The sequence below is a fragment of the Cervus canadensis genome, chromosome 26 (assembly GCF_019320065.1).
Source record: "Cervus canadensis isolate Bull #8, Minnesota chromosome 26, ASM1932006v1, whole genome shotgun sequence".
Classification (NCBI taxonomy): Eukaryota; Metazoa; Chordata; class Mammalia; order Artiodactyla; family Cervidae; genus Cervus; species Cervus canadensis.
In genome coordinates, this window is record NC_057411.1 from 29841875 (window position 1) to 29867938 (window position 26064).

Consider the following 26064-nt stretch of genomic DNA (forward strand, 5'->3'; position numbering starts at 1 on the left):
ATTGAACAGTGCTGTGCTCCAGATGGAAGGGTCGGTGTGCTCTGGTCATCTGAGCGCATTAAAAGACCATATTATAAAAAAAATAATAAATAAAAATAAATAAAAGACCATATTATTCCACCATCTGCCTCCCAAAAGCCTCTGTATACCATATGTATCTAACTATCACCTTACTCTGGTCCAGTACCTGCTTCAGCCTTAATTTAACACCACAAAATCTTCACATCCTGAAATGCCACCCGAAGTGCCCAGGCAGCCTTTCTGGGAACATCCTCGGGTGATACTCTGATAACCGACCAGGCCAGCCAGGAAAGACTGACGCTTCAGAGAACAGTGCAGAGAGCCAAGGACTAGACAGTATTAATGATACTAGCTTGTCGTTCTTCAGTTGCTAAGTCATGTCCGACTCTTTGCCACCCCATGAGCTACAGCATGCCAGGCTCCCTTGCCCTTCACTATCTCCTGGAGTTTGCTCAAACTCATGTTCATTGAGTCAGCGATGCCATCATCCAACCATCTCATTCTTTGTTGCTCCCTTCTCCTCTTGCCCTCAGGCTTTCCTAGCATCAGGGTCTTTTTCAGTGAGTCGGCTCTTCACATCAGGTGGACAGAGTATTGGAGCTTCAGCTTCAGCATCAGTCCTTCCAATTAGTATTCAGGGTTGATTTCCTTTAGGATTGACTGGTTGGATCTCCTTGCAGTCCAAGGGACTCTCAAGAGTCTTTTCCAGCACCACAATTGGAAAGCATCAATTCTTCAGGGCTCAGCCTTCTTCACGGTCCACCTCTCACATCCATACATGACTGCTGGAAAATATCTGTCAATTTATAGTTTGCAGAGTATTTTTCATTTATCCAAAGAGCTGGGTGGAACAACATGTTCTTTCCATTTTACAGGCGAGAACACTGAGGCTCAGAGCAGCGCAGTTACTAGTGCTAAGTCACCCAGTTTGTCAGCACAGCAGTCACAGTCAGAAGCCTGGCTTCCTGACTCCCAGTCTGCTGCCTGGCCCGCTAGGTTGCCTGGCCTCACCATGAGGGCCAGGAGCCCCTTGGAAAGCTACACACACTCCTGTCGACTTGATTTGTGTCTTTCAGGCTGCGACAGCTACTGTCTCCAGTGCCAAGGTCCCCATGAGTGCACCCGCTGTGAAGAGCCGTTTCTCCTCTTGGAAGCCCAGTGTGTCCAGGAATGCGGGAAGGGTTTCTTTGCAGACCACGCTAACCACAAATGCATGGGTGAGTTGGAGACTATACTGCATTCCCTGAAAGAAGTGAGGGCAGCAAGGAAGTCGGGTGTGTTGATTCTCAGGTAGCCAGGGAGAATCTGAATTAGGAGCAGAATGAAAACCTAGGGAGTTTGGCCTAAAGTAATTAATGGCTTCTTGTGCACCCCTGCCAATGGCTGGCTAAATAGAATGTGGAAGTGCAGACCAATAATTCTTTTGCACAGATCAATGTTGTCCCTAAAGGTCTGCATGGAAACGAAGCCAATATTTCATGGAATAGAAAGCTTATATTGAACTAAGGTGAGGTGTCCATTAAGAGTAGGTCAGCCCTATTAACATGGGGCCAGGGTGTTCAACGTGTACACTAAATTACCCGTTGACCTTGTTACTGCCATTATATGCTTGAAGAATAGAAATTTGGGGAACATTTTAGTGAGATATGTTGAACTTTTATGTTAAACTGAAGTTAAACCCAAAGTCTTAATCTCCTTGTCCATTAAGTTATTCACAAGAGCTTCCTCAGTTTGTTCTCATCATTTCTATCAAAACTTGGTACCGTGTTGTTATTGTTCAGTCCCTAAGTTGTGTCTGACTGTTTGCGACCCCATGGACTGTAGCTCACCAGGCTTCTCTGTCTATCGGGTTCTCCAGACAAGAATACGGAGTGGCTGCCATTTCCTTCTCCAGAGAATCTTCCCGACCATGTATCAAACCTGTGTCTCCTGCATTCGCAGATGGATTCTTTACCATGAGCCTCCTGGGAAGCCCATACTTTAAAGGACAATTGATATTTAATGATAATGCCTTTACCCAGGCATGGCATTTTATGTTTTCCCAAATTTCCTTCATTAGCATTATCTCATTTAACATTCACAATCACTTGGTAAAATATGGCAGACACTATGAATCTTGTTTTACAAGTGGAAAAAAAAAAGGAGGCTTAAGAATTAACCAACACAACATAAAATCAGATATTAAACTCAGATTTTCTGATTCAAGACTTTTAAAACTATCCTGTGCCACCTCTTTCTAATAGCTCAACTGAGGAAGCAGAATAATAAGTGGTAAACACTTGATGTATAGAAGATAATTGACTTGATTCAAAGAAATAATCTATGGTCTTTTTAAAAAGCTTGCTTTCCCCATATATTTAAAATAATAAAAATAAGAAAAGCCATGATAGTGGTACTTTTGAGTTCTTTCGTGTGCCCAGTACTATTCTGGTCACTTCTCAAATAGAGCACCTGTAATCCAACCAACATCAGTGCGTTAGGTGCTATTTATCTCCATTTTGAAGATGAGAAAATTATTACAGCACAGGCTGTTAAAACGACTTGCCCGAATTCCACAGCTGTTAAGTAGTAGAAGAGAGGAATGATACCCCAACAGGATTTATGCTCTTAATCCCTAGAAACTGCCTCCCTGACAAGTCAGTATGGTTAACTTTTTAAGCAATCCGTTTATGTGCAACATGTTCAGGTCATAGTGTGTAAAGCAAAGGTGCTCCTCCCTGTTCACGGCCTTGCTGGGGTAGACCAGCTGTCTATGAAATTCTATAGGCAATGGTCAGAACTCTCTTCTGCTAACAGGTAGGTGGTCATACGTTGCTGTGCTTTCACTCCTCATTTCTTTGTCACTGGTGGCCCTCGCTGAGTGCCTATGCCTTCGTCCTGCCTGATTTGATGTGTCCTGTCTTTGATAGCCTGCCCTAAGGGGTGCTTGCGGTGCAGCCGCAGAGACTGGTGTGACCTCTGTGACCAGGGTTACTTTCTGAAGAACGGTCTTTGTCTCTCCAACTGTGTTCCTGGCTTCTCTGCCCACTCTTCTAATGAGACATGTGCTGGTAAGTGCTTCTCCCCCAATGGTCTGGTGAAATCACCTGTAATTTCTCCATGTAGAGGCTGACTTTGCAGATACAGTTGGCCCATGTGATGTAAAATGCAGGCTTCCTATTCTGGGAAAACCCTAGGTGCTGCTGGAAGGGACTTATTTAGAGACAATGAAAAATTGGGAGAATTCAACTTGTAAGATCTTTGGAAGGGAAAAAGAAGTCATCTGCACTTTAAAAGTCACAACTATCAGATCATAAATTTGACATAAAACTTATTGATGTCCCTGAACTACAGCCATGTTATGGAACATTTTATATATATGTTTATATTAATAGATACAATTTAGTATATTTTTATCAACATGTAGAACTAATTATGGCCAGGTGCAATGATGTATTCTTTGTGCACACTGGAGATAAATGATAAATAATTAGTGAATGGTGCCTAATCAGGAGCCTGCCCCATTAGGTTCACATACTGGAAGTAGATGGATTTCAAGCTTGTCTGTGTGCCATTAAGAATTAGGTAACATGTTAAAGAAATGGAACTAGTCTTGTCTAACACATCAGTGGACATTTTACCTTAAACAACAAAGAGAATAAAATTTAAATTCAGGCTTAATTTTGGACCCCCAAATTTTTACAGGTGAATGAAGATTGGGAGTTCTGAGCATTTCTTGGCTTTTGAGTGTCCTTCATCAATAACATGAATCATGTTTTATCACCTGCAGCCAATCATATTTTTCATCATTGTATTTCTGACCTCCTATGATATTAAGACTTCCCATGGGAAAAATTATCTTTGGCTTATTTTATTGGGATCCTTCTGAAGCCCTAAGTACTTGAGAGTCAGCTTACCCCACTTGGGATGTAATACAAGTCAACCTGTGCAAATGAATTCGACTTTCGTTAGAGTAATCTTACATTAGAAGTAGTTCCCCTGAAATTTGGCATTCCTAAACTGCCCTGTCCGTCCTACTTGTAAGAGGAAGCACTGCCAATTAAAGCTCTGGCAAAACAACTTGCAGGAGATGGGATGAATTCCACATCAAGGTCAGAAATACTAACTCATCCATCATATGTTTCCTGTGGACAGAGATCGTAAATTTTTAAAGCAACGTGTGTATATTTCACTTGAATTCTGAATGTAAGCCACCAATAATCCTACTTCACTGAAGGTTAACTGGTGCGGTTCCTGCAAATGGTATCCGGCACTTGCCTTTCCTCTTGCCCTTGGTGGGTCTGATGGTCAGATATGACAGATGTGTTAAGAGAAGACTGTGTTCTCCAGTGTGGCAACCAATTAGGATTACCTGTGGAGCTTATAAAATGACCAAGGCCCCACCCCAGAACATCTAAGTTAGAATCTCTGGTGGTAGAGCCTAAGTATCAATATTGTTTTAAAAAATCTCTATGATTCTTTATTGTTATTATTGAGATATAATTCACATATCATAGAACTTACCCATGAAAGCATATAATGAGGTTTTAGTATATCCACAATGCTACACAACCATCATCACAATCTAATTCTAGTTCATTTTAATCATCCTAAAAAGAAATTCAGTAACCACTAGTAATCTCTCTCTACTGACCCATTGCCTTAGCTCCTGCTAAACACAGAAACTACAGTGCTTTCTGGCTCTATGGAATTGCCTACCCTAAATAGTTCACATAAATGGAAGCATACAATATGTGGCCTTTTACATCTGGCTTCTTTCACCTGGCATACTAATTTCAAGGTTCCTCTGTGTTAGAACACGTATCAGTACCTCATTTCTTTTTTTGCTTGAATAATACTCCGTTGTATGCATATACCACATTTTGTTTATTCATTCAATTGATGCTTGATTGTTTCAGTTGTTCCCACTTTTGTTTTTTGTGAATAACACTGCTATGAACATTGGTGTTACAGTTTTTGTATGGACATATACTTTCAATGGGCTTCACTGATAGCTCAGTTGGTAAAGAATCTGCCTGCAATGCCAGAGACCCTGGTTCAATTCCTGGGTTGGGAATGTCTGTTGGAGTAGGGATAGGCTAGTGGCTCCGATGGTAAGGCATCTGCCTACAATGTGGGAGACCCGGGTTTGATCCCTGGGTCGGGAAGATCCTCTGGAGAAGGAAATGGCAATCCACTCCAGTACTCTTGCCTGGAAAATCCCATGGATGGAGGAGCCTGGTAGGCTACAGTCCATGGGTCGCAAAGAGTCGGACACGACTGAGCGACTTCACTTTCACTTTTCACTTTCACCCACTCCACTACTCTTGGGCTTCCCTTGTGGCTCAGCTGGTAAAGAATCTGCCTGCAATGCAGGAGACCTAGATTCAATCCCTGGGTTGGAAAGATCTGCTGGGGAAGGGAAAGGCTACCAGTATTCTGACCTGGAGAATTCCATGGACTGTGTGTATAGTCCATGGGGTCGCAAAGAGTCAGACATGACTGAGCAACTTTCACTTTCACTTTCTATGCTTTCAGTACTCTTGGGTATATGCCTAGGAGCAGAATTGCTGGATCATGTGGTAGCTCTGTGTTTAATTGCTTGAGGAATCACCAGACTGTCTTCCCAAGTGGCTTACCATTTTCCATTCCACCAGCAATATATGAGATTTCTAGTTTCTCTACACCCTCAGGAACACTTTATTCTGCTTCCTAAAATGGGTGTGAGATGATGATATCTTGTGATTTTAATTCAAATTTCCCTGGTGACTGATAATGTTGAGTACCTTTTCATGTGCTTATTGACCTTCCATATATCTTCTTGGGAGAAATGTCTGTTAATTGGGTACTTTAAAATTGGTTTATTTGTCATTTACTGAGTTGTAAGAATTCTTTATGTATATCCTGGATACAAAGGAGATACAAATCCCTTTTCAGATATGTGATTTGCAAATGTTTTCTCCTATTCTGTGGATTCTCTTTGCACTTTCCTGCTAATGTCCTTTTAAGCACAAATGTTTTTAGTATTAATGATGTCAGCTGTATCTATTTTTTCTTCTGTCACTTGTGCTTTTTGTGTCATATGTAAGAAAGCATTGCCTAATTTAAGATCACAAAGATTTTCTCCTGTATATTCTTCTAGGAGTTTTATAGTTTAACACTGACCCCCCTATGTTATTCTCATGCACATCTAGGATGAGAACCACTGGATTAGAAGGACGCTTATAGAATACAGTAGTCTAGAGTTTCATCTTTGTAGTTCTGAATCAACACTACCCTTCTGTCATGTCTGACTCTTTGCAACCCCATGGGCTGTAGCCTGCCAGGCTCCTCTGTGCATGGAATTCTCCAGGCAAGAATACTGGTGTGGGTAGCCATTCCCTTCTCTTGGTGATCTTCCTGACCTAGGGATTGAACCAACGAACCCACGTCTCCTGTGTCTCCTGCATTGCAGGTAGATTCTTTACCACTGAGCCGCCAGGGAAGCCCCATCTTTGTAGTTCTGAATGAATATTACACGTATATTTCTTTTAAAAAAATAATAATAACCTAATTAGTGACTGTACCAAGCCTGACCTTTGGATTCGTATGTTTTCCAGGCAAAATACACACGCCTAGTCTTCACGTGAATGGTTCCCTCACCCTTGCAATTGGTTCAATGAAGCCTCTGGATTTTTTCCTCCTGAATGTTCAAGACCAGGGTGGCAGGGTCGAAGACCTACTGTTCCATGTGGTGAGCACCCCCACCAATGGTCAGCTTGTGCTCTCAAGGAATGGAAAAGAGGTTCAGCTCGACAAGGCTGGCCACTTCAGTTGGAAAGATGTGAAGGAGAAAAAAGTGCGTTTTGTGCACAGCAGAGAAAAGCCCAGGTGAGCCAGCGTTCTGCTGTTTTCCTCCTGTCTCCTCCCCATCAGTTCTCTGCGCGCCCTCCCCTCTGCCCCTCAGAGCTCTCCCTCCTCTTCTGGGGGAGATCGATACTCTGCAAGTGCCGCTTTCAGCTGCCTGTCATCATTTCGCTGTAATTGCTCAGAGAGAGTGCTTCTGTTAGAGGCATTTTCATTTTATCACATAATTGTGGGTAATTCTCTGATGTGACGGGAAAGTTCCTAGTACAATTATCCAGTTTTTTTGGCCCGGGAGGAACAAAATCACTTCTATACCCAGATGCAGCTGCTACTTCAGCATTAGGGTTCTCTGCCAGAGGGGAGGGCATGGCCAGAGGATGGGGTGCATACTTTTTAAGGCGTTGTCTGGTTCCTAGAATTTCAGAGTTGGAAGGAAATGAGGAGTCATGGTTAACTTGTTATTATCCACTTTCTGGGACTAATTGTGGTTAATTTTAAAGCCTGATCCAGTTTTCTTCTGATGCCTAACACAATTCTGGCTGTCTTCCCCCACCCCAGCTGACATATGCTTCAGGAATGCAGCTGAGTGTTAACACTTACCCGAGCAAATCGAGCCGTATAATTTGCAGAGCAAATCTCCTAACTAGAAATCAGGGAACGCACCCCAAAGATTAGCCTCTTGGATTATCCTTTTCCCTGCTCTGCTCCACTAGTATAGCCTATTTCAAAGTGGACTCTATATGTAGATGGGGAGTTGAACCCCGTGGAACAGCGATAAAGGAAGCAGTGAAGATTTTCTACTATCACCACTAAATTTGAGAATTTTTAAAAGTGTTTAAGATCTGGACAAGTGGGGAGAAAAGTAGATCATATGTTTCCTGTTGCAGTTCAGAGCCAGTGATTTTGGTAACCTCAAAAGACCCATCTTACAGATGTAAGGACAACTAGTATTTGCTCACCATGACCCCCCCCACCTTCATTGTGTGGCGCGCTTGATGTGAATTATGTATATTTATGTTCCCAGGCTACAGATGGGAAAACTGAGGCCCTGAGCATACATGTAATCTTGTCCAGGCCTCACAGCATATGAGTACAGAGCTGAGGCTCCAACCTGTGGCTCTCTGATTCCACACCCCATGCCTTCAAACTCAATGATTTCTGCCTCCTTAGTACTTAGTAGTATAACAGATGTGCTTCCATCCTCCAGGGGCAAAAGTTCATTGTTATAGGAAAGTATTGCTCCAGAGATGGTGCTTAAAACTCTGGTGTCTGATGCCATAGAATCCCTTTGAGTTCTGTCTTCTCCATTCATTTTCCTTCAAGTATAGTTCTTCAGTGTTTGCATCACATATATACAGACACACATGCACAGCTCAATACCTGTAGTCATATATCTCAGAATCACTTGTGAAAAGGGTGTGAAGTATATAAAGGTCCATAGACAACCAAAGTTAAGCCTCTCATCTGTTTGATCTCTTTAATCCCTTATCATCGATTTCTTTCCAGGGTCAGCTTTGCACCCTTAAACAGGGCAAAGAGTGGCAACTACTTTACAGAGATTTCTTTCAGTATTCTTTTTCCTTTTTAGTACCCATTTTAACTGGTGATGGACAGGGGGGCCTGGTGTGCTACAATTCATGGGGTCGCAGAGTCGGACACGACTAAGCGACTGAACTGAACTGAACTGACCCATTTTAACGTTGGATTTCTTATCTAAAAAAATTTTTTAAAAGAAAGAATGAGAGGAATAGTAAAACAAGGTTAGTAGGAACTCACATTAAAAGGAAATTATCTAAGTCTCTGGATGATACAGAAGCTAAAGGGGCTACCTGCTGCATGGGCTTTTGGTTGTTTTTCCCATGAACATGCCCACTAGGATTCTTTAGGATTGGCTTCCTTTGGGCTGGAATCCCTCTGTGGAGTGTGAAATGACTTGGAAATATAGTCCTAGTGACCCTGATTAGCTGGCATTGCCGAGAGGCTGAACACAGTTATTAGAATTTAAGGGCCACCAAAATCATTTTACCCAGGTAGGTTGCAGGTAGCCACCCTTTCTCTCTGCATTCAGCTGCTTCGTCACCTGTATTCTCTTGAAGTCTGGAGGCAGAAGGAGAGAGGATTTGAATGGAACCAAAAATGAAAGGAAGGGTGGAAAGAGAAGGAAGACACGAATTCCTTTTTTAAAAAAAAAATCTGATTTATTGAGGTATAATTTGCATCTAATGAAATCCCTCATTTTAAACTATACTGTTCTATGTGTGTTAACAAATACATATATAGTCTTGCAGTCTTGAAACCCCAAGCAAGATATGAAACAGGCTTGTCACCCTGTCCCCACCTCATTTTTACAAGCACTCCCTTCCCCACAGTCCCTGGCAAATATTGGTCTGTTTTTCATTCTTATTGTCTTGCCCTTTCTGAAATGTCATGTGAATGGACTCATATAGCATATAATCTTTTGGTTCTGGCTTTTGCCATATTACTTTTGAGATCCATCCACATTCTTTCATGTTTCAGTAGTCAGTTCCCTGAATGCCTTTTAAAGAACCTTTAAAACAATAGTTCCTACCGTAGGCCAGAATTCAGAACTCCCATAATGTGTTAATCATACATCTTACCAGCACAACGTGAGTTCTCAGCTTGCTTTGGCTTTGAAGGTGGGTAACTCCTACCTGTCCTCCTAGCAGTCTTTGAAGCTGCTGAAACAACACTCTTTTACAGGAAATAAAAACCGCAGCAGAGAGTGAGTCTTATTTTATTCTATTAATTAGGACTCTTTGATTACAAGTAATGAGAGTCAACTTGAACTAGATTAAGCAAAATTTTAAGACCTGTTATAACATTGCAGGTATGGCTCAGATCTCAGACACATCAGGGACCATTGGGCTTCTAGGGCAAGCCCAGGAGTTAGACTAGGAAATGGGAAGCAGGACTCAGTTCTCCTCTCATCTCAATTGCTTTGCTGGAAGGCTACTTTCACCTCTCTCCTAGAGACCAACTTGCTCCACTTTCTCATCAACGTGATAGACTGTGGTTCTGTCTTAGTCAAATGCGGCTCTCAGGCCAGTTCCAAATTTCCAGGGAAGCTGGAGTCAGTCATTCTTCCCTAGTCCAGGCCACAGTGGATATGCACGTGGCTAGAGGGAGGGGTGGGCATAGAGTCATGTAATATAAACACTGCAAAATTGTTAACGGGGTCCACTCACGTGAATTGGGCAGCAGCTGGAAAGAGAATTCACAGGGAAGAGGGAGTCGCTGAGAACTAGTCAAAGACTGTGAAAGATTCCTTTCCATTCTCCAGCTTGATCGTTAACCTTCAATATATCACTAACCGGTATTGGCCTAACAACTGATTTTTCAACCTTTTATATATTCTACTTATAAAAATCCAAAAAAAAAAGAAAAAGAAACATTATTATAATGAGATAGAAGAATATACAGTGCTTTTACCTGCATCTCACTATGTTAATCTTTATGGGCTCCTTTCTAATTATGGCATGACGAGTATATTATTGTAGTAGTTTGATCCAAATTCATATATGCACATAACCTGAAAATTTTTTTAACCCTTGTCTTTTTAAAGACCAATTTAATGATTATATTGTCTCATTCTTTTCTTGGGGGCTTCTTTCAGGAAAGGTTACTTTTCTCTGAAAATTAGTGACCAGCAGTTCTTCTCTGAGCCACAGCTGATCAACATACAAGCGTTTTCAACACAGGTAAGAAAACGCCAGACAGCTAATAATTTCACATGCCTGCTGATGGGCTTACCAGGTTGCTTAGTGGTAAAGAATCTGCCTGCCAATGCAGGAGATGGAGGTTCGATCCCTGGGTTGGGAATATCCCCTGGAGAAGGAAATGGTAACCCACTCCAGTATTCTTGCCTGGGAAATTACATGGACAGAGGAGCCTGGGGTTGCAAAAGAGTCACACACAACTTAGAGACTAAACTGCAACAAGAACTCATTCTCAAGTACAAGTTCAGATTTTCTGTAGTTTTAGCAAAAATGATTGAGCTGAATTAATTGTTCCTCAGTTTCCTCTTGAAATGCCACTGGAGTAATTTTTTTAGTACTTGTGGGTCGTAACAACAACAATAATTACTACTGCACATCTAATGCTCTTCTTCTGTTGTTCATGTAATTCTCATGCTAGCCCTGTAAGGTATTATAAGCCCCAATTCACAGGCCAGAAAACTAAGTCCCAGGGAGGTCCAGTAACTTATCTATGGTGATGTAGCTAACAGAGAGCCAAGATCTGTGCCCAGTGAATCTGGTTACGCAATCTGTGTTCTTGACCATTAACCTGTACCTTACTTTTCTGTACTGAATCTGATACCACCCCTTCACAATGATTTGAAGCTGTACCAGTTGTTAAGACTTTCCTATCCCTAGGTCAGTTTGTTTTATCTAAATATTTCTCTCTCCAGGATATGGAGTTATTTTGGCCTCTTTTGACTATCATGTAGCCGAACTGCATTTAACTCAGTTTGCAGGAGTTCGAGGGCCTCGTGCTTAGTCCCTCAGTCGTGTCCAGCTCTTTGCAGTCACATGGACTGTAACCCTCCAGGCTTCTCTGTCCATGGGATTCTTCAGGCAAGAATACTGGAGTGGGTTGCCATGCCCTCTTCTAGGGGATCTTCTCAACAATAGGGATCAAACCCAGGTCTCCTGCATTCAGGTGGATTCTTTACTGTCTGAGCCACCGGGAAAGCCCAAGAACTCTGGAGTGGGTAGCCTATCCTTTCTCCAGGGGATCTTCCCGACCCAGGAATCAAACCAGGATCTCCTGCATTGCAGGCCAACTCTTCACCAGCTGAGCCACCAGAGAAGCCCTGGGAGCTTTATTAAGCCTTATTAAGGATCTTCTTAAATGAGGGTCCGGTGTGGTCGTCAGGCTAACATAAGTCAGAGGAAATCCTGGTAGATACTATAAAGTTCAGTGTGATGGCACATCTTGTCTCATCGCTCATCTCTGTTAAGTTGTACTTATGTGCTCTGAGTCCCAGGGCTTGGAGAATTGAACACCTGAAATGTTCAAAGAGAGGAGCAAGACCAACATATTCTGACATTGTGAACAGCAAGAGACTGGGGTATCAGCATGAGGGAACTCGAACTGCCTAAATAGTAGATCTCGGTAGGATCAAGGAAGGATATATGAGATCATTGTTTTTAAAACTGTTATTTTTATAGTTTTGGTTCAATAGTGAAAAGACCATAGACTTGAACCAGAAGTGGCTGCCGAATCGTATTCACAGCCCAGCTCAGCGATTCTTGATGGCATTCTCACTTCAGTGATGACTGAAGTTGCGGAATGATTAGAAATTAATCTTAAATTAATTTGACCTCCGGGTTGGGCTAAGAGCGTGAATTTTGTTTTAATTAAACAAAAATGTGATCTCTGTAAATATGAGTCAGAGTGCTACCAAGTCTCAGGATTTACTGACTTAGATGTTTCTCAGTATTTAAGCTCAGATGTTCTGTTTTGTTCTTTTTGTTTGTGCTAATATAGTTACTCTAATTAGGTGAATAAAAGACTTGGGTAGGTTTTGGTAAGTGACTTCGTAATCTGAGATGCTGAGTTGCCCTGGTTCTCTGTTCTTTGTTTGTGTTCCCCAAACCAATTGAGTAGACAGTAAAGGCATCTTTTTATTTATTACATGAGAAACTTTTGTCATTTTAACTCTTTAAAAATGGAATTTTAGAAACTAACTTTAACTTATTTTTGTTTCTTTACATTTCTGTGATATTTCAAGAGGATTTTGAACCTCCTCGAAATTTTCTTATGTGAGTTAATTTGATCTTTTTCATTTATAGATTTTTGAAATCACCTTTGACCTCTCCTCTTTCGGACTCTGAGGGGCCATTCATTCCCATGTATAAGATTGTAGCTTTTGAAATCTCACTCAGGATTCCTGAGGAGTAGCTCTCTTTTCATTTCATATTATATGATTATTATAGAGATGCATTAGTTAGAAATTACTTTAATAGATATTGAAATTTGCAGGAGGCCAGGTAGGGTATTTTTAAAAGAAAGCTGTTTGGAGTCAAGAAGGCAGCGTGCTGAAAAAGTCCTAGATGGTTCAATTTCAAATGATATAAAAAACTAAGATAATGTTTTCTTTGGCGTCTCGCCTTTTTTTTTTTTTTTTTTCCTGTTGTGGTTCATTAAGTTTTATCTCTTGAAAGAACATTTTATCTGCTTACTGAAGTTGGTGGAGGGAAACCTTATAATCTTAAGGAAAACACATTAAAATTTGCCACCTGGATTAGCCAGGTCGTTGCCTTACATAGATCATGATCTTATCAGGCTTTATAACCTGAGTTGGGGTGGGTCCCTTCAAAATATGGATGTGACGGCTTAAAGAAAATTACTGAGAAAGACCAGAATGGCAGGAATTCACAATGAAGTATCTTACTTCAAGTCAGCATGCTGCAACATAGCCTGGAGTGAAATACACGATTCCCAACACAAATGCCAAAATTCCATACGTCTTGCTAGTCTCCCTTTCTCTCTTTTTTTTATTGAAGCGTAATTGATTTACAATGTGGTGCAAATCTCTGCTCAGAAAAGTGATTCAATTTTACACATATATATGTTCTTTTTGAGCTTCCCAGGTGGCTAAGCAGGTAAAGAACCTGCCTATCAATGCAGGAGACACAGAAGACACGAGTTCGATCCCTGGGTTGGGAAGATCCCCTGGAGAAGGAAATGGCAACCCACTCCAGTATTCTTGCCTGGAAAATCCCATGGACGAGAGGAGGCTGGTGGGCTACAGTCCATGGGGTTGCAAAGAATTGGACAAGATTAAGCACGCACGCATGGTCACATTCTTTTTAAAAATTTCTCTTCCATTATGGTTTTTCCTGGGAGATTGTATATAGTTCCCTGAGGTAAACAGTAAGACCTTGTTATTCATCCATTCTAAATGTAATAATTTGCATGTTCTAACTCCAAATTCCTAGTTCATCCCTCCCCTTACCCCTTCTCTTGGCAACCACAAGTCAGATCTCTATGTCTGTGAGTCTTTTGTAGATAGGTTCATTTGTGCAGTATTTTAGATTCCACATGTAAGTAGTATTGTATGATATTTGTCTTTCTCTAACTTTTTATGTACACATCTTCTTTACCCATTCATTTGTTGATGGTCATTTAGGTTGTTTCCATATTTGGGCTATTGTGAGAAGTGCTGTTATAAACATAGGGGGTACATATATCTGTTTGAATTATAGTCTCCTGAATGAAGCAACTGAGTTCCCTAACACTGATCACAGTTATAATGCAGGGGATATTGTGTTAATCAAGACAGTGGCTTGAGAAACCCTCAGAACCAGAGGTGTGAAGTAACCTCCTTTGCAGTGCTTGCTATGATTGACTGCACCTTTGACAAATGCTTTGACTATGCAACAGTTCTGCATTTGGCAGGAGCATCTAGATTTCCTTAAAAAGCTCAGAAAGAGCAATCAGGCTACACACAACTGACTTCTGGTCCCCTGGAGTGTCCTCTCTTTTCCTGCTAATAGTGCCTCTTCTCCTCCTTCCCTTCAACTCCACAGGCCCCCTATGTTCTGAGGAATGAGGTCCTCCACATCAACAGAGGAGAGAGGGGAACCATCACCACCCAGCTGCTTGACATCAGAGATGACGACAACCCACAGGATGTGGTGGTCCAAGTGCTCGATCCTCCACTTCACGGCCAGTTGCTCCAAACGCTCCAGGCCTCCGCGGCCCCTATCTATCAGTTTCGTCTGGACGAGCTCTCTAGGGGCCTTCTCCAGTATGTTCACGATGGCTCGGATAGCACTTCTGACATCACAGTCTTGCAGGCCAACGATGGACATTCCTTCCAAAATATACTGTTTCACGTGAGGACCGTGCCCAAGGTAGGCCTCATTCCTAAAGCTAGTTTCCTTGCACCTAGATGTAAACTTGTATCAATGATGTTGTTTTGCAATGTTTATAAATTTAAGATGCAGGTAGTTATTTATGTATTCAAACATTTATTAAGCACCTATTATGGAGGTTCTTTTAGGACATTCAAAGATTACAAGAACACATTACTCAGTCTCGGGAGGATGGTGTATATTTTGTTTGGAGCACCCTTGGTCCAAAAGAACTGCCCCCATGTTCTCTGCAAAAGGGACACTTCTGAACCTTTGTGTTGACTTGCTGCCATGAAAATACCTCACTGTCCACTGATTTTTTTGGCTTCCTTCCTGAGCATGATCATAAGCATCAAGTATATCCCTGTTCTTATCTGCTCTTTTAAAATAGTTCATGTGATATGAAGCTTATTATAGTCAGCTTATTGTAATGAATCAAAAAAAGATGAGTTCAGCCATCTGTTAGCCCAGCTGAAACAGGATGAGGAAACTCTCTCTTTTAGTAATCATAGGAATCCTTGGCCTAGAGGGTAGGTACCCAGTAAAGAGCAGTGGTTCTCAGCTTAAGTCATCCCCATGCCACCTCCCTGTGTTTTTGCTGTATCCACGAGTGCCTGTCCTATTACTTACTGAATACTTTTTTTTGAATCAACTTACTTTTTTAAATGGAGAAGGAAATGGCAACTCACTCCAGTATTCTTGCCTGGAGAATCCCATGGACAGAAGAGCTTGGCAGGCTGTAGTCCATGGGATTGCAAGAGTCGGACACGACTTAGTGACTAAAGCACCATGACCACCACTTTTTAAAAAATAATTTTTATGGAGTATAGATTTATAATGTGTCAGTTTCAGGTGTGCAGCAAAATGAATCAGTTATCCATATACATATATTCAATTCTTCGTTAAATTCTTTCCGCATGTACGTCATTACAGAGTATGGAGTAGAGTCCCCGGTGCTATGCGACAGGTCCCTGTTAGTTATCTATTTTATATACAGTAGTGTGTGTATCTCAATTCTAATCTCCTAATTTGTAACCCCCCCCCCCACCTTTCCCTTTTGGTAACCATAAGTTTGTTTTCTACATCTGTGACTGTTTCTGTTTTGTAAATAAGTTCATTTGTACCATTTTTTAAGATTCCACATATAAGTGATCTCATATATTTGTCTTTCTCTGTCTGACTTACTTTACTCAGTGTGACAATCTCTAAGTCAGGTCCATTCATGTCCATCCATCAGGTCCATAAATAGCATTGTTTCGTTCTTTTTTATGGTTGAGTACTATTCCATTGTGTACATGTACCACATATACACAATGGTACATATACCATATCTTCTTTATCCATTCTTCTGTTGTTGGGCATTTAGGTTACTCCCATGTCTTAACTATTGTAAATAGTGCTGCAGTGAACATTGGGGCGCATGTATCTTTTCTAATTGTAGTTTTCTCAGGGTACATGCCCAGTAGTGAGATTGCTGGATCATGTCATACTTTTTTTTTTTTCATTTATTTTTATTATTTGGAGGCTAATTACTTTACAATATTTTAGTGGTTTTTGCCATACATTCACATGAATCAGCCATGGATTTACATGTGTTCCCCATCCTGATCCCCCCTCCCACCCATGTTGTAGTTCTGTATTTAGTTTTTAAGGAACCTCCATACTGCTTTCCATAGTGGTTGTACCAATTTACATTCCCACCAACAATGTAGGGAGGTTCCCTTTTCTCCACACCCTCTCCAGCATTTATTGTTTGTAGGTTTTTTATTGATGGTGGCCATTCTGACCAGTGTGAGGTGATACTTCATTGTAGTTTTGGTTTATATTTCCCTAATGATTAGTGATCCAACTTACTTTTTTAAAATCATGACTTCTTCCTAGTAAATAGCACTTGTGAAATCCTGGACTTAATGTAGAATTAAATTTTTTTCCAACTTATTAAAATTAACACATAGCCATTTTACACAATTTCATCCATGTACAACATAAAAGGTTTTGGATACTGCTAATAGGATGGCCACCACATTTAGGGAAATACAAATGGGCTAGCCCATGCTAATCAAAAAATATTTTCAAAGCCATGTATTACTTGATGATATTTCACTCGAAGCTCTTTTCTCTGTAAAAGCAAGAATGACTCTTTCTCATGATGGCAGGTTAGGAGACTTAGTTTTTTTTTTACAACTTCTCATTCCAAATATCAGCACTTATTGGAGTGTCACTGATGATTAGCTAGAGAGATTGGTCTGCTGGGGACAGTTTAGAAATCACTTGTCACTTTCTCACCAGCGATCACTTACAATTTGCAACTGATCCTCGCGAAGGTGAAGAGCTGAATCTAATATGGTTTGCCAGATGGTTTCTCAGTCTCTGGTCTCATTACTTTCAGCTGTTGAAAACAGTGATGGTGGGATGAGATGGGTGGGAGGAAGCGAAGGCTGATGATGAGATCGAGTTGGCAGATAGCCACCTTGAAGCTAATCCTAATTATCACCCTCTTGCAATTGCCCTGGGAGATGAGGCTTACTTCTGAAGAGATGAAGTCTAGACAGACACAGAAAGTTTTCTGTTCTTCCTTCTTAGTTTCTTTAAGATTGTTACAGGATTTCAGTGCAACCCTAGCAGCCACCTTTCCTACCGAGGTTTCAATCTCCATGTTTGGAACTTAGTACAGTGTGTTGCACCATCATGACCCATGACTGAAGAGTATTTCTAGGATTTTAGATGTTTTAAATACCAAAACATGACAAAGGAGAACAGAATTTTAATTTATAAATTAGGCTTAAGCATAGAACTTGAGAATTCTTATGCTGCCTACAAGCTGGGGGTCATGTGACTGTCCTTCCACCCTCCCCCTTCCATGCCTCTGTATCTTCTTTTAGGAATTCAGAGTGCTTTTTCTTACATCTATTCTGCTCATCTTTACAATATCCTAGTGAAGAAGGTTAAAATAGAGGCTATGTAACCTTATTACCTCTAAAGGATATTCTACTATTGGTGGAAGGAATTTTTTTTTATCTTTCATTGGGCAGTAATGCTTGATGTGAATTACTTTTTTTGATCTTCAAGATCATTATAGGGAATTTGTCGAATTGTTATCTTTAATTTTCCAAAAGGGGAAACTGAAATAAAGGAGGTTTAAAAGCATTTTAAGAGGTTTAAAAATGTTTATTTCCCCAAAAATTATTTAGTGATGGATCTGAGATTTCAAATCAAGCATGTTCTGTCTCCTCACACTTGACCATATGGCTTTTTTACATTCTAGCTCATTTTCCCCCCAGTGTTTTTGGTCATATATATTCTTATCCCCTTAATGGACAGAATGGAGACAATAATTTAGTCAGTTCTCAATGTCCTATCCAAGCAGTCTGGGCCCCAAGCCTCTCCAAATCTTCCCTGTAGACTTAACCACATCTTGAAATGAGTGAAGCTATTTATAATCATATGTCTACTCAAGCTGGAGAAGAAAAAATTGCCTTAACTGCTAATGGTGTCCAACAGGTACATAGTCAGCCATGATTGATTTTGTTCTGCTAGCCATTTCTGAAGAGAACATCAAAGTCCTTACCCCAAGGCTACCTGTGTATTAAATTTGGGATGAGGACAGTTACTGGCCGATATCTAGCTGGTGGCTTAAATAGAATGACCAAGGATTTTAGGTCTAATTCTTAGTGAATGAATGTACAAATTGATCCCAGTGTTGTTCAACATAAAACTTAATCTAGTAAGATAGATGGAAAGGGAAGGAGGGATGGAAAAAGGAAGCTTTGTTGAGAGCAGGAACTGTTTCAGTATTGGAGCCTTGAGCCAAACACATTATGGAAGCTTAGTACGTTTCTGTTGGATGGAGAGATAGATGGGTGGAGGCAACAGCTGGAGGTAGGTGGTTCCCATGGTCCTGCCTTTGAGTAGATTCCTTGCATCAGATTCATCAGCCTACTGGGCTCTTCTGCTGATGCTGGAATGGCCTATCTGAAAATGTGGCTAAGAGCTGTCGGTTCCGCTCATATTTACCAGATTCTATGTCACTTTCCCCAACTTTATGTTTTTATCCTTGGCCTGGCAGTGAGTAAACTTGACTGCTACCCTCCAGGCTTGTACTGAGTTGCTGAGGAGAAAACAGGCCCAAGACTGATGTTAAAACATGTTCTGTTGGGGGAAGGAGGCAAAAGAATTCAAAAAGATTAAAAGGTAATAAAGAATGCTCTGCTGAATAGGCTTTCCTTAATTGGGTGGATTACCAAACTCAAGCCTGTAGAGATACGATTCTAAAGCAATCGGGGTCTAATAAGGGCTAAAATGTGGGCAGGGAGAAGCCTTAGTTATTGGCAGATTTCTCTCCACTGCTGGGCTTTCAAGGAATTACCTTCTTTTTCATTAATTAAAGCATCTCTGGAAATCATGCCTCTTTTTCTACTTTGGCAATAAATCTGATGATCTTTCTGACCTCATTTGTTGTTGTCTGAGCAGTTTTCTGCAACTGGGTAATGCTTTGATGTTAAAAACCCCCAAGTGTCATGCTATGACCTGGATGGAAAATTCTACTGCTGAAAGCCTTCTCTGGCTGTTTGGCCTTGGTAAGGCTCATGTGCAGCTAAAAAGCCCTGTTGTGCTTTCCTTCAATTTTCTTAAAACCTGTCCTCCCATGGGTTGTCATACAGGGACACAGTTTGATTACAAGGGTGTTGGTGAGAGTTATAAATATCAATGGCATGAAAATGTTTATTTCCCTGAAAAAGAGTCTTCCTACCTCATAAATAAATAAAGCCTCACCACATATCAGGTTTTCACCTGTTTTGGACTTGTTGAGGTGGTTCAATTTAGTATCTTGTAAGGTACATCACTCAGAGTATACTCTCAAAAAGTGTTTGTCGATTACAAAATATTTATGTATTTGTTTGTTTATAAAGCAGTTGAAATCTACATGGAACAATGGTTCTGTACTCTTGACCCAAAGCTGCAGTTTCTGAGGCATATACATGCATTGGCAAACACAAAACAATACAGTTATCTTTTCATTGTTTTTCATTCTGGTAGACAGCATCTGTGTTTCACCTTATAGGTGTCACCTCACATAATCCTTCCCTAAAATCCACTATGACCTCCAAGATTAAATTTTAAAAGCCATGGTATAAATGAGCCATTACAAATTATTTCTTATGGAATAAATAATATGTGAAGGTTGCTGTTATATCCAATTATAATCATTTTCTATTGAATAAAGTTGGGTTGATGTGCACCATCATAGTTGAGCTCATCATTTATGTTCCAATCTTTAACTGGGGAGGGAGGGAGGGAGTTTACATTTTGTTTGTGGGATTTTTCCTCCAAATGATAAAGTCATAAGCCTTTACTTCTAGTTTACAAAATTAAAATCTTGGTTTGTGATACAGCATATAATAGCTAAACTTTATTACCAGCATTTCTGTATGCCTGTTGTTTTATGAAATTAATTAGAACTATTTAATTTAAATCACTATTTTAATTATCCCCCCATATCCGATTGTTGATATTTCATTCCCTTCTCATGTAGTGCCCTGTATATAAAACATCACTAGGCAGAAGATTCTTCAACTGAAATTATGGCTAATTTCTTGAACTTAGAAGGATATGTGTACCATTAAAAAAAAAAAAAACCTATAGGCATACTTCATTTTATTGTGCTTTGCAAATACTATGTTTTTTTACAAATTGAAGATTTATAGCAAATCTGTCAGGGCCATTTTTCCAACAGCATTTGCTCACTTCATGTCTTTGTAACGCGGTTTGGTAATTTTTGCAATATTTCAAGGTTTTAAATTAGTATTATATTTGTTATGGTAATCAGTGATTTGGGGTGTTACTATTAAAGATTATGACATGCTAAAGGCTCAGATGATGGTTAGCATTTTTTGCAATAAATTTTAATTAAGGTATGTACATTGGTTTTTTTAGACACTTAATGGACTATAGTATAATGTAAAGTGAAAGTGTTAGTTGCTCAGTCACGTCCAATTCTTTGCAACCCCATGGACTGTAGCCTGCCAGGCTCCTGTGTCCATGGAATTCTCTAGGCAAGAATACTGGAGTGGGTTGTCATTTCCTTCTCCAGGGGGATCTCCCTGACTCAGGCATCGAACCCAGGTCTCCTGCATTGCAGGCAGATTCTTTACCATCTGAGCCACCAGGGAAGCCCCATAAGGTACATCATAATTTTTATATGTACTGGGAAACCAAAAAAATTGTGTGACTCATTTTATTGCTATATTTGCTTTATTGCAGTGGTCTGGAACCAAATCCACAGTATCTCCAAGGTGTGCCTGTATAAGGAGATAAAGAAATTGCAAAATGTCAGAACCACTGGGGAAAGTAGGTTCAAATTTGTTTAGGACATGTTAGCTGTAGAAAAAGACGGTGCACAGACTTCTATTCTTCTCTTCTTGAATCTTCCCTGGATCCTCTCCCAAAAGAAAGCAACTGACAAAATCATCTTTATTATAATAAATGGGAAGAATTATACTTCTTTTCCTTGGATGGTTGTCCATTTCTTCTTAAGTCCTGTCAACAAACAGTCCCAAAACAGAGACATATGTATTACTCTGTTATAAATGTAAATATTCTTAAAGGCTTGTCTGTGGAGTTTGGGAGAAGCATTCTAAACCCATTGTGATCTCTGTCCTTGGGCCAGACTTCTCACACTTTAGCATGATTCCATATCTCCTGGGGATCTTATTTAAACATAAGTGGGACTAAAATGCTGTGCCCAAAGGAAACTATCAACAAAATGAAAAGGCAAAGTAAAGAATGGGAGAAAATTTTGAAAACATCTATCCAATAAGGGGTTAATATCTAAAATATACACGGAACTCAACTCAATAGCTAAAAAAAAAAAAGAGATTTAAAAAGGAGCTAAGAAGGTGCATAGACATTTTTCAGAGAAGACATACAAGTGGCCAACAGATTCATGAAAAGGGGCTCAAAATCACTAATTAGGAAAAGACAAATCAAAACCACTGAGATATCGCCTTACATCTGTTAGAAGGTTGTTCTCAAAAAGGCACAAATAGCAAGTATTGGTGAAGGTATGGAGAAAAGGGAACCTTTATATACCATTGGTGGAATTCTAAGTTGGTATAGCTGCTATGGAAAACAGTATGGATGTTCCTTAAAGGTTAAAAATAAAATCACTGTATGATCCAGCAATCCCATTTCTGGATATATGTCCAAAGGAAATGAAGTCAGTGTCTCAAAGAGATATCTGCACTCCCATGTTTATGGCAGGGCTATTTACAATAGCCAGGATATAAAACAGCCTAAGTGTGGATGACTGGATAAAGGAAATGTGGTTGTATATACAATGGAATGTTACTCAGCCTTTAAAAAGAAAAAAATGCTGTCATTTGTGACCGCAGACATGAGCTTATAAAATAAGCTGAAAGTGAAGGTTGGTCATTCATGTCCAACTCTTTACAACCCCATGGAATATACAGTCCATGGAATTCTCCAGGCCAGAATACTGGACTGGGTAGCCTTTCCCTTCTCCAGGCAATCATCTCAACCTAGGGATCAAACCCAGGTCTCTCCCATTGCAGGCAGATTCTTTACCAGCTGAGCCACAAGGGAAGCCCACACAGACTGCACTATCTCACATTTGTAATCCAAAGAATTTGAACTCATAAAAACAGTGTAAAATGATGGCTGCTAGGAGTGGGGGAAACCAGGAGATGTTGGTCAAAGAGTAGAAAGATTCTGTCATAAGTGATGAATAATTCTGTAGATCCAATGTACAGCATGGTGATTATACTTAAGAATTCTGTATTGTACACTTGCTAAGAGAGTTGATCTTCAGTGTTTTCATCACACACAAAAATCTGTAACTGTGAGATGGTGGAAGACTTAATTAGCTTGATTGTTCATCGTTTCACAATTTATACATACATACATCAAAACATCATGTTATATACCTTAAGTAAGTAAGTGTTAGTTGCTTAGGGGTGTCCGACTTTTTGTGACCCCATGAACTGTAGCCTGCCAGGCTCTTCTGTCCATGGGATTCTCCAGGCAAGAATACTGGTGTGGGTTGTCATGCCCTCCTCCAGGGGATCTTCCCAACCCAGAGACTGAACCCAGGTCTTCTGCATTGCAGGTAGATTCTTTACTTCTGAGCCACCAGGTAAGTTATATACTTTAAATATATACAATTTTTCTTTGTCAAGTATACTTCAATAAAACTAGTAAAAAATTAAAATGAAGATTCTACTTCAGAAGATCTGGGATGGAGCCTGAGAGTCTGAAATTGTAAGAAGCTTCCAGATGGTGCTGGTTTCTGAACACTGAGTTGCAAAAAGGACTGTTTCTTAAAAATTAACTCAGGAGTTATAAAGAATTGCATTGATAAAGTGTAGTCGATATAGAAATGCAGTAGAAGAGACATCTGGGGATGTGCATTCAGGACACAGTGCTTATTTACTTGTTTGGAATGTGAAAAACCACACTATTCATCAGTCCAAGAAAATGGTGGTTGGTGTGTGACTGATCTCCATCACACAATCAAGTGTGATGAGGCTGCTGCTATTAGAAAGATTTCTAGCAATTAGTATTCCTGGGTTCAGGTAATTATTATGTTATATAATCTGCTAGAATTAATAGTGGAGAAGGAAATGTAAACCCACTCCAGTATTCTTGCCTGGAGAATCCCATGGACAGAGGAGCTTGGCAGGCTACAGTCCATGGGGTTGCAAAGAGTCAGACATGACTGAGCAACTAACACACACACACACAGTTAATAGGGCCCTTTCCCCCAGAATTCTGGTAGGTGACAGGCCAAGTTTTTGGTGTGTCTTGATGTTTTCATATGGAGAAGGAAATGGCAGCCCACTCCAGTATTCTTGCCTGGAAAATCCTATGGACCACGGAGCCTGGTGGGCTACACTCCTTGGGGTCACAAAGAGTCAGACATGACTGAGCGACTTCACTTTCACTTTCTATAAATAATATGCCATCTGAATTGTGAAAATTCAGTGTGATTTTGCCCTTGATTACCAATCACATAGAAGGTGTGTTGGCAACAGCAACCACATTCTCCAGGGCACCGACTTAGTTTCTCAGTGATTGTGGTAAAAGTGGCCTTGGCCACCTCCTGAGAGGGGCAAATGCTCTCATTCAAGTGACAGCAAAGGAATACTTGTTGTCTTCTGTTCCGAATATTCTCCTCCTGGGCATGCTGTTTGCTCTGTCCTATTTATTGGCATATTTGAAACAGCAATCATTTAAAATAACATCCCTTCTGAAATACCCTATTTTGAAACATCAGATTTACCGATTGTGCAAGTAGGAAAAGTGAAAACAGAACACAGGCTGTCTCACTAATCCCATCCTGTGGAAAATGTCAATTAGGAAGCTTTGGAAGAGGTGTGCGCTTGCAAATCAGGAGTGGCAGCATTTTTTAATGACATTAGCTTTAGCAATTAGAATGGTTGCCTTCTCGGGCACTAACGAAGTGATTTCTACCAGTCAGCTGTTCCCTACTGATGCTTCTAAGGGCTTCACTTTCGATCAGTCATCCAGGCCCATCAGTTTGGCCTCTGCAGTGTTTCTGGAATCTGTTCCTCTTTTTTTAAAGTATAGGAGATAGAAATTAAAAACACTATTCATTCCCACCGCAGTCATCTTTGTCTTCCCTCACCTAAGCCGTTACAAGAACTTGTTAAATGTTTTCTCCAGCCCCAGATTCATCCCAGCCCTAGTTCCTACCATCTCTTGCTGTTGGAGGTTCTCTAAAACCCAGACCTGATCATCCTCCTCCTTCCCTGAAGATTCATGTTGATTTTACAGTGCCTACAAGCTAAAGTGAGACTTTCAGTGCAGCTTCTACCTTCTCCTAGCCAACATTAAGTTCACTTTTTATTCATCCCCTCCCCTGGCTCTGGCTTCCCTGGTGGCTCAGATGGTAAAGAATCTGCCTGCAATGCGGCAGACCCGGGTTGGATCCCTGGGTCAGGAAGATCCCCTGGAGGAAGAAATAGCAACCCACTTCAGTATTCTTGCCTGGAGAATTCCATGGACAGAGGAGCACGACAGGCCACGGTCAGTGGGGTCGCGAAGAGTCAGACACAACTGAGCGACTGTCACTCACTTCCCCTGGCTCCCTAGATTCTTCTTGTCCAGACACTTGGATAGTTTATTAAGCACACATTGCACTGGCTAATATCTTCGCTTAGGCTAGGCCCTCTTCCTGGAGTCTGTTTCTCTTATTCTCTTAGACAAAGCCTTTTTCTGTCATTCAAGAATTAAGTGGCATTTCCATAGGAAAGCCTTCCTGAACATTCCTTCCCCAAAGAGGATATCTCCTGTCTCCTTTATTCTCTCACAGTGCCCTGCTGAAGCCTCACTTGTGATGCATCCTAACTATTTATATTTCTGTCTGCCCAACTAGACTGTAGGTTCTGAAACTGAGGTCTTATTTCAACCAGCCTTATATACCTCAGTCCTCCAGCAAAAGATCTGGCATATAATAGATGCTTAATGCATAGTTGTTGAATATAGGGGGATGGGGAGGATGGAAGGACAGTTAGATGGACAAATGAAATAAAGAAATAGAGAGACTTAGTCTTTCTAAATGATACAAGTTATTTGCTCATGAGAAATTAGAAGAAAAAAGCAGGATATATACATACATACCTATAAACTTATGCATGTATATATCTACACATATGCATATTGTTCACAGTGTGACTCTAAAGATATGAATCTCTCTTTTTAGACAACATTTAGCAGGAATAGGACCTAATAACTTATATTTTTAAAGACTGATACCTTATTTTTTGTTGTTGTTGTTCAGTTGCAGCCAATTCTTTTGTGATTGCGTGGACTGTAGCCTGCCAGGCTTCTCTGTCCATTGGATTTTCCAGGCAGGAGTATTGAACTCGGTTGCCATTTCCTTTTCCATTCCTGCTCCTGACCCAGGGATTGAACCCTCATGTCCTGCATTGGCAGGTGAACTCTTTACCACAGAGCCACCAGGGAAGCCAAAATCACTGAGGGGGCACCCGGATACGAACCAGGGAACCTAATGCTGTACTCTCTCTCTATTCCAGAATGATCGAGGTCTTCGGCTTGTGGCTAATTCAATGGTGTGGGTTCCAGAAGGTGGGATGCTGCAGATTACCAACAGAATCCTACAGGCAGAAGCTCCAGGTGCCAGTGCCTCAGAAATCATCTACAAAATCACACAGGACCACCCCCAATTTGGTAACTTTTTTTTCCCTCCCTTGCTTTCAGCAGTCTCAGACTTGCTTCTGTGTGATGTCACACAGAAAGGTTGTGTTTCCAATGAACTTGTCTTTCAAACACATCC

At 40.7% G+C, this 26064-nt stretch overlaps 1 protein-coding gene across 2 annotated transcripts in view; it reads left to right on the forward strand.

Moving 5' to 3' along the window:
• FRAS1 (Fraser extracellular matrix complex subunit 1) overlaps window positions 1-26064 on the forward strand; it is a 504323-nt gene that overhangs the window by 331678 nt on the left and 146581 nt on the right. For both annotated transcript variants that reach the window (XM_043447950.1, XM_043447951.1), the window contains 6 exons: window positions 1098-1238; window positions 2931-3071; window positions 6600-6870; window positions 10481-10565; window positions 14403-14729; window positions 25805-25958. In XM_043447950.1, the coding sequence (XP_043303885.1) occupies window positions 1098-1238; window positions 2931-3071; window positions 6600-6870; window positions 10481-10565; window positions 14403-14729; window positions 25805-25958 (1119 nt within the window). The remainder of the gene's footprint in view (window positions 1-1097; window positions 1239-2930; window positions 3072-6599; window positions 6871-10480; window positions 10566-14402; window positions 14730-25804; window positions 25959-26064) is intronic.